We start from the raw sequence: 7993 nt of genomic DNA on the forward strand, positions 1-7993 counted from the left end.
TAACTAACATTTGAAAAAAAATAAAGTTAAACAAAATAACGTATACGTTGTGTTAAACTTTAAACGAAAATATATATGCAAAAGTTTGCTCTTAATTTATACGGCTAAACTGCACTTTGTGTTAAAGTCAAAATTTAAAAAAACAATTTTTTTCTTAACATATGTTTACAAAACTTTCGTTTGGTATTAAACATCTTAACTTTAGATATAAAAGTTTATGTGTTGAAATTAAACAACTAATTTCAAGTACAAAATTTAAATCATGATAATCTTTCTAGCACTTCTTAATGTTGAATAAATCTGCTTACAAGTTGGAATGTTTCATAAGGTTTGTCTGCTGGAGCCATGTGGCCTGCGCCCTGTGAATATTTATAGTTTGGACACATTGGTTACAAATCTCAAGGTTCAATAAAAAATATTGCAGTTTTTAAATTCAAATTTTGAAACTAAGGTTGAACAAATTTTGATAAGCTATTTTTTTAAAAGCTTACATAAATTTTATTAGCTTTTATAGATTGAAAAATAACATAGTTCTTCTGACAAGTGTGAATGTCAAAAGACAAAAAAAAAACATTAAAACCTATTTGTTTTCAACTCAATTTGAAAGTTTTTGTAAACTGTTTATTATAAGATTTCAAAGCTCATTTTTAATGTAATCTACTTGTAAAAAAGTCAACATAATTGTTTTAAAGTTTTAAACTTAGCTTATACCTTAACAGTTGCGAACCAAAGATTGCCAAATTTTTCAAGGAACCCTGCCACATACTGGTATCCACCTTTTTCAACATACCATGGAAACCTGTCTTCTGTTCTCTGTAAAGATTATTACTTTTTTATTTTATACTTTTATAGCTAAGAACGTTTTTGTAAACTTTGTTTGAAATTTATATTTAATATTAAACGTTACACAAATTTAAGGTGAAAGTTAGTATTTGATAAAATTGAACATAGAATAATTCACTAGGAAAATAATTTTATTCAAAGGTAGAGCTTAATAAAAGTTTTTTAACGGTTGCTTGGTACTAAATTAGCTTAAGTACAACAACTTGAGGATTGTAAACAAATAAAAGTGTTTAGTAAAAGTTTAAAATAATACAAAGCAAAGAAGTACATAACAAGTAGTTATGAAATTAGAAAGACATCTTTTAAAAATTAGAACTACTTATTTTAATACAAAATATTTAACGAAAGTAACAGTTAATTCGTACAATGTAGAACTTAAGTTTATAAAGTATTTAGACATTTAAACTTTTTATCGATAGGTTGTTTTTAGTTTTAAAATGAAGTTACTGACATTTTTTTTACTATTTCATAACAACTTTAAATAAAACTAACTTTTATTCCAGTTTTTAATATAAAACTTTCCCCAGACAAAAATGGACACACCAAGTCAAGATCACCAAAATAAAAAAGAACACCGATTCCCTGAACAATTAAATTGATTATGTGTGCTAATAAAATTAAATGTTGAGACGAAAAAAATTTAATTTATATTTTTAGTTATTTTAATTTCAAAATAGTTTGTAAAAGTCAAGTATTTTTTAAACAACGAAATTAGACATTTGTTATTTTGTTTTGTTTCAAAATTAATTAATTTTTTTTAGTTTAACTAACAGCTTTATTGATGGCTTTTATTTGATCTGAAACATCTGAGACTGTTTTCTCATAGTGCTCATTGATATGATTGCTGTAAAAAAAAAGCAAAAAATAACAGAAAATCTTTTCAGTTTTATTTGTTTTGCTAAATCGTCTGACTACAGCTTTGAAAGTTATTGCAAACAAACATAAGTCAAGTTCTTATAAAATATTTTGGCCATGTGGGCTTTAAAAAAATATTCGTCTTAATGTTATAAGTTATAATACATAGTTTACATAGTTTTTCTTACTAACCTACACTCTTTGTAATTAATGCTTTGGGCGTGAATTGCTTCTTTGACGTCATCACGTTGAAAATAATCGCTGTATTTAGCATCTGCAAAGCGGCAGTAGGGTTTTTCCTGTTTTTATAATATATAGTCTTTAGTAATAAAGTTCGGAAAATATTGCACACAACAACAGCTAGAGCAGGGTTTCGAAAACATTTTTTCGTAATGCCCCCTAGGAAAAAATTAAATAAACTTGTCCCCTCAATAAAATTTCTTAAAGCACTACCCTTTAGTACGCCTAAGAATTTTTTAGTCTTCCTCATCAACTTCAGAATATCTAGTCTAAGTTGCAAAATATAGCCTTTTGCCAAAATAAAAGTTTTTAAACTTATTTGTTTAGCACAGCAAAATCCTAAGAAAAGATTTGAACTTTAGGTTAATATTTGTCTGGTGTACGCAAACTTACTATATTTTAAAGTAATTGCGTACTTTAACTAAAACAAAAACTCGTTGCAACCCAAACAATTCTTAGTAAAACTTAAGTACTTACAGAATCATTGATAAGTTCATTCACATAGTTTTTAAGTTGACCTGTTGCTCTATCTCTTTCTGGTACATGATTTAATGCCTCCAAAAAACTTGCTTTAAATATCATTCCGTTGTTTATGTTTTCAACGGTCAGTGCCTAGTTGAAGTTATTTGTGTTTATACAAGCAAATTTCAAGAAGTACATTGTTAAATGTTATTGAGCATTATGACTTAAAAAAAATTCCAGGAAAGAATCTGCAGACTTTAAACTTTCTTGCAACTAAATATTTAGTTTATATTATCAGCTAAAAAGATCTTTATGTCAGTTTTAGACAGCTAGAAGTGCTTTGAATAAAATATAAACACCAAAAAAATTGTTTTAAAAAACTTTATAAAAACTTAACTGGTAGAAACATTAAAATTAGTAAGCTGTATAAAAAGACAAAAAGTAGTTCTAAAGAACATATTTTTGTAAAATCTTACTGGTTTTTCTGCTTTGAAGTCTTCAAGAAAATTTTGAATTGTATAAAAATCTTCATATTCTTTCAATTCTGCTTCTGTATAATCTTGGTTGCCAATATAATCCGGTGAATCATAAGCAGACGTGAAATTATAGTCCGTTGAGTTATAAGCAAAATCTTGGTAATCATAATCGTTCTTAAAAGCAAAATGTTTTTAAGTTTCCCATAACAATTTTTATTTTAAACAAAACATTCTCATTTTTAAATTAAAGGTTTTACTAAAAAATAAAAGTCGTACACTGTTTTTTATAGTTTTGTATAATATCATTTTAATTCAGTTTTTCAATAACTTATAAATATAGTTTTGTGATATAGTACTTTATATAATGGTATATGGTTACCATTTTTCGCATCAAACAAATAATTGATTCACCATAATATTAAACATAAAATACTCATCAATTAATTTTCTAAACAGAAAAACGAAAATTAAACAAGTTAATTATATACCAAAATAGTAAAACAAACCGTACGATACCATGGTTTTTTAAATTCTACCTTGCATGCACTGTCTTTTACAATGTTGTAAATGGGAAGGGATTTATCAAGAAAAAGCTTGCTAAGTTTGGATTCCTATTTAAAAATAAAATGTAAAAATAATGACATTTAGTTTTAAGTCAAAAAAGGAAATTTATAATTTGAAAATTACAATGTAGTTTATTCTACTTTTGTTTTAAGTTAAAATAACTAAAATATTATCAAGATATAAAAAAAAAGTTGACATACTTTAAAGCAAATGATAAAACTATTCCTGAATTATATCTTAAATGTATTTTTTGTGAAATTTCTTATGTTAGTAATTACTTAAAAACTTTTAAACAAGTTAAAAAGCCTTATCAATCGATAAAGCTAACCACAAAAAGGTTCTAGTCAAAAGACATATGCTTATTGTTAACAAGTTTGATATATTTCGATTCAATTAACTACTTCAGTATATATTACATCCGCTTAAAATTAAAGACAATCTAAATCAAATCGCAAAGAAATTAATGCAATTGTTTCATGTAGCTTATCCGATAACTTATAGTTGTGAAAACAAAATGCATGAAACATATGCACTAGTTTTATGGAACTTTTCATTATGACTAAAAGAAGTAAACATAATCGAATTAGCCTTGTTAACCTGAACCTACATTCGCTGAGCCCACTTTGGAAGGGCTTTTAAATAATTTATTTAAGATGAAATAGTTTAAAAACTATAAAATTGTTTTACGTGTCTTATTGCAACAATCATAGGCATTTTGAATTAGAAGCAAAAACACAAATGAGAATACAATAGTAAAAATAATTTTAGCAACAACACCAATGTTAATTATATTTATAATTATATAATAAACAATAAATATATACAGCTGTTTCATATATGAGATATTTCTATTTTATATAATTCTCTGTCTCATATACAGAAATATCTTATATATGAAACAGCTGTATAAAAGTTTAGTTTATCACATTATTAAAAAATACCTAGCTTCAATTTAACTTGACGAACACTTTGTTCGAAACTTTTAAAAAAAGTATTAACGCATGTATGTGTATACATAACAAACTCACTGCTTCATCACAGCCTAGTTGATTTTCTCCCGACCTGCAACTCTTCAGTTTCTCGTAAAGCGGCCTGCCAATGAACCCGTGCCCATAGAGGTACTCCACCTGCGATCCCACCCTAACCTCCTCACCCAAAAACGGGTTTCCGAGGAGTAGGCCCTGAACGAAATTAATGTTTTGTTTTATTAGTTGCTGTTGTTGTTAGTTAATAATTGAGATTTAACTTATTGTGCGAACTTGGTGCAATTAATTTAACTATAAATATATTTTTAATAGTTAAAGAAAAACTCAAGTTTCTTAACAATATTTGTCTATTTTTAAAACACTATTTTTGACTTTTGTTTGAGGAAAAAAGATACATAAAACCTCTTAATACAACAACGAAAAGCTATCATTTAACCTTAGTAACATAATTTATCAAAAAAAGAAAAGTTGAGCAAAATTAAGAATCTACACCTTTAGAACTTTTTCAACAGTTATTATAAAGCCTCTTAATATATTTTTTATTGAAGTCATACCAAACAGTCTAACAACAGTATACTTAGAACATTTTACCTTTAAATTTTTTGCAATAGTTCCATTTTCTTTTAATATTTCAGCAGCAAGCATAGGCAGGTAAACACCTGCATAACTCTCCCCGCTTAAGTACAGTTCGGCATTTTGAAATGTCGGGTAAAGCGTGAAAAAGTGCTTGAGAGCTTTCAATGTTGACTTCGCTGTCTGTTAGGTGAATTAACAATTAATTTAATGTTGAGACTAAAGTGACAAGTTTTCTCACATTATCAATGATCAAGTAAAAAATAGTTGGATTCTCACCGTTTTTCATTTGAAAAAAAACCTTAACAATACTAAAGCTATTTTTGGTTTTTAAACATTTTTATTATACTAACTAAGTAAGTCAATATTTAGATACGATATAAACACGATTTTTAAAAAATTTTCATGTAAAGTTTTAATTATACTTATAAAAAACCTATCTTTACAGCTCTACAAAAATATATAATACAGTAACCCTCTCATCGTTGAGATCGGAAGCTGATGTGTTTCCTTTCGTGTACGAGAAACCGGTGCCGACGGGGGAATCCAAATACAGGGTGGCTCCCAACCGGTTCCAACTGTGCTTGTTTGGTTCCAACGATTTCGTTTGTGGGTTGTACTGTAGAATGTATCAAAATTTTTATTAGGTGAACAACTAAGTTTCATAGCACATATCTTGATAGTTAGATTACTGTTTTAAAATAAAGTAAATAAAAAGTATAAAAGCGAATAACTCGTTGAATACTTAAATAAAAGCAAGAAATTTTTGTATTAGGTGTTTGCTTCAAACAATTTTAAAATGAAGTCCACAATATTAAAAAATAACACCAACTTTAAACGGCCCATGTTCTTCCATGAGGCCGTACAGAGAACTACATCCGGGTCCGCCGTTCAGCCACAAAATAAGTCGCTCGTCACTTCCATTGTTCGCTTCGTTTAACCTGTGTGACGTCATAATTGATTGTTACAGTTCTCTTATGTGTGACGTCGTAATTGATTGTTACAATTTCTCTTATTTGTGACGTCATATTTGATTCGTACAATATGCTTTTGCCACTTTTACTAACTTCTCTTCGTTTTTACATGTTTGTAAGTACTAGATGACTACTAGAATACTATAAAAACTAGTACTTAAAGTCCCTTTCATTTTTCTAGTATTTGCTTCACTTTGCTGAAACAAGTACTTATTTTTGATCTTGTTTGTTGTTTAAATATACAAGTACAAAGAAAACAAGCAGTTTTAAACAAGTTTCACTCAATTTTTTTTTTTACTTTCTAACTTCAAAACTTTAATAATAATAAAAAGTAGATAACTACCAGTAAAACAGCTGGTCTCCATCACCGCTGTCCAGGTAACCAGAGTACATTCTGAACTGAGGCATGATAGTCACACCCGGAAGCCCGGATATCCTGGACAACTCCTGCATCCGAATCGTTGTAATTCCTAGTGCGGCAGCAATGAGTAGAAGCAGCAACAAAACATGCGACTTCATTTTGTGTTCAGATAACTTTTTATTATTATCCTAACCTGTGAATCTGTGTAAATACAAAAAAAATAACTTGGAGCTTTGATATACAAACTAAAAAAAATATTTTAGAAAATATTTCACGGCATTGTAAAAAATATGTACAATGAAAAATTTTTTGAAACAAATAATAGTAAAATTAAAATTAAAAAAAGGAAATAAAATGGTTAAGGTTAATATTCAAATGACTCATTCTTTTAATCTGCATGAAAACTATGTTAACATTAATTTTTAATTTTCAGTGAAACTTTCAAACTATAAAACTAATTAAATATATTTAAAAACTTATACTTGAAAACAAACCTTTATTAAAAATTATCGTTTTATGAAAAAGAGGCAGAACAATTTTTTTTTAATATTATACAACTTACAAAACCTTAAAAAATTAAACATTATACTGTTATAAACATTGATTGTCTTATAGTAAAGTCTAAAAAACCTATAGTGTATTTCAATCAAAATATTTTATTTGTGCAATAAATGACAAAAATGCTTAAAAAATCCTTGATTATATTATTAATAGATAAATTTGGATATATAAGATTTCTGTATATATGTTTGGACTATTTTAACAAACGGATTTGATTTTATAATCTTTAATAAATTTAAGTAAAATATGAGGTAATCATTGTCTAAATTGAATCTTACATAAAAGTTTGAAACTTGGTACAGAAACCTTCACAAAAACCAAACACATTTTGATAAAATGTAACCAAGAGTAACTGAAAAGACGACTATAAAGTATCTAAACAGCAATAACTTTATTAAAAAATTGTTAAAATATATTTGAAAAGTCATAAGATGTGTATATATTTGTTTTTACTTATAAATCACTGTCTGAATACATTGAGTTGATCAATTGTTCAATCTTTTGTTCCACTACCGTTCTGAGTTTTGTATAGATTATAGATTGTACATAACACTTATGATTAAAAAACTAAAGCAAAAATTAACTCAAGCAACGTTTTGAAACACTGATTAACAAAATACATACAATCATTTAATAATTTTTTTTTCGATTACGACGTGTACATTCTTTATTTTCAATTTCTTAATTTTCCAATTGTTATTAACTTTATCTACAGTTGCGGTGGATTAAAATATACTGAAAAAAAAACTTTTTAATTGAAAAAAAAACGATATTTGCAAAATTAAATAAGTTTTTACTTTTAAACATGACTGTAGCTTACGTTTTTCAAAATATTCTCCCCTATAATTGTCTGGACATTTGCAATATTTTTGAGAATTCAAAATTCACCAAATGCATTCACCAATTGCATATTTATCGTCTACAGTACAGCTCTCTATAAAATAACTTCGGTTAAACAAAAGCATTATTAAGTTTTAAAATTTTTATAAAAAAAGCAGGTAGCTTTCTCTAGACTAGACTTACAAAAAAAAACATTTGTCACTAGCTAGAATTTATACAGTGAGTCTAAGCATACCGCTTAATTTTATGAACGTTTAA

At 27.0% G+C, this 7993-nt stretch overlaps 1 protein-coding gene across 1 annotated transcript; it reads right to left on the bottom strand.

Annotated features, from left to right (window-relative positions):
- Positions 1 to 284: 284 nt before the first annotated feature.
- On the bottom strand, positions 285 to 6492 carry LOC145846087 (lysosomal protective protein-like). The gene is made up of 12 exons (XM_082953002.1): positions 6317 to 6492; positions 5832 to 5940; positions 5475 to 5618; positions 5084 to 5182; positions 4469 to 4621; positions 3383 to 3487; positions 2877 to 3050; positions 2416 to 2550; positions 1891 to 1997; positions 1615 to 1687; positions 712 to 813; positions 285 to 359 (listed from the first exon to the last, which is right to left on the bottom strand). Exons 1-12 carry the CDS (start codon positions 6490 to 6492, stop codon positions 285 to 287), a joined length of 1452 nt encoding a protein of 483 aa, XP_082809128.1.
- Positions 6493 to 7993: the final 1501 nt, after the last annotated feature.

The sequence above is a fragment of the Thalia democratica genome, unplaced genomic scaffold (assembly GCF_965202585.1).
Source record: "Thalia democratica unplaced genomic scaffold, ktThaDemo2.hap1.1 HAP1_SCAFFOLD_272, whole genome shotgun sequence".
In the NCBI taxonomy this organism is placed as follows: Eukaryota; Metazoa; Chordata; class Thaliacea; order Salpida; family Salpidae; genus Thalia; species Thalia democratica.

Bases quoted from the DNA above. Each gene is read 5' to 3' on its own strand.
- LOC145846087 (XM_082953002.1), bottom strand. From the start codon at position 6,492: ATGAAGTCGCATGTTTTGTTGCTGCTTCTACTCATTGCTGCCGCACTA. The intron at 3,051-3,382 runs GTTTGTTTTACT...TTTGCTTTTAAG, and splicing joins AAAAACCATGGTATCGTACG to AACGATTATGATTACCAAGA. The intron at 2,551-2,876 runs GTAAGATTTTAC...AACTTCAACTAG, and splicing joins ACTTCAAAGCAGAAAAACCA to GCACTGACCGTTGAAAACAT.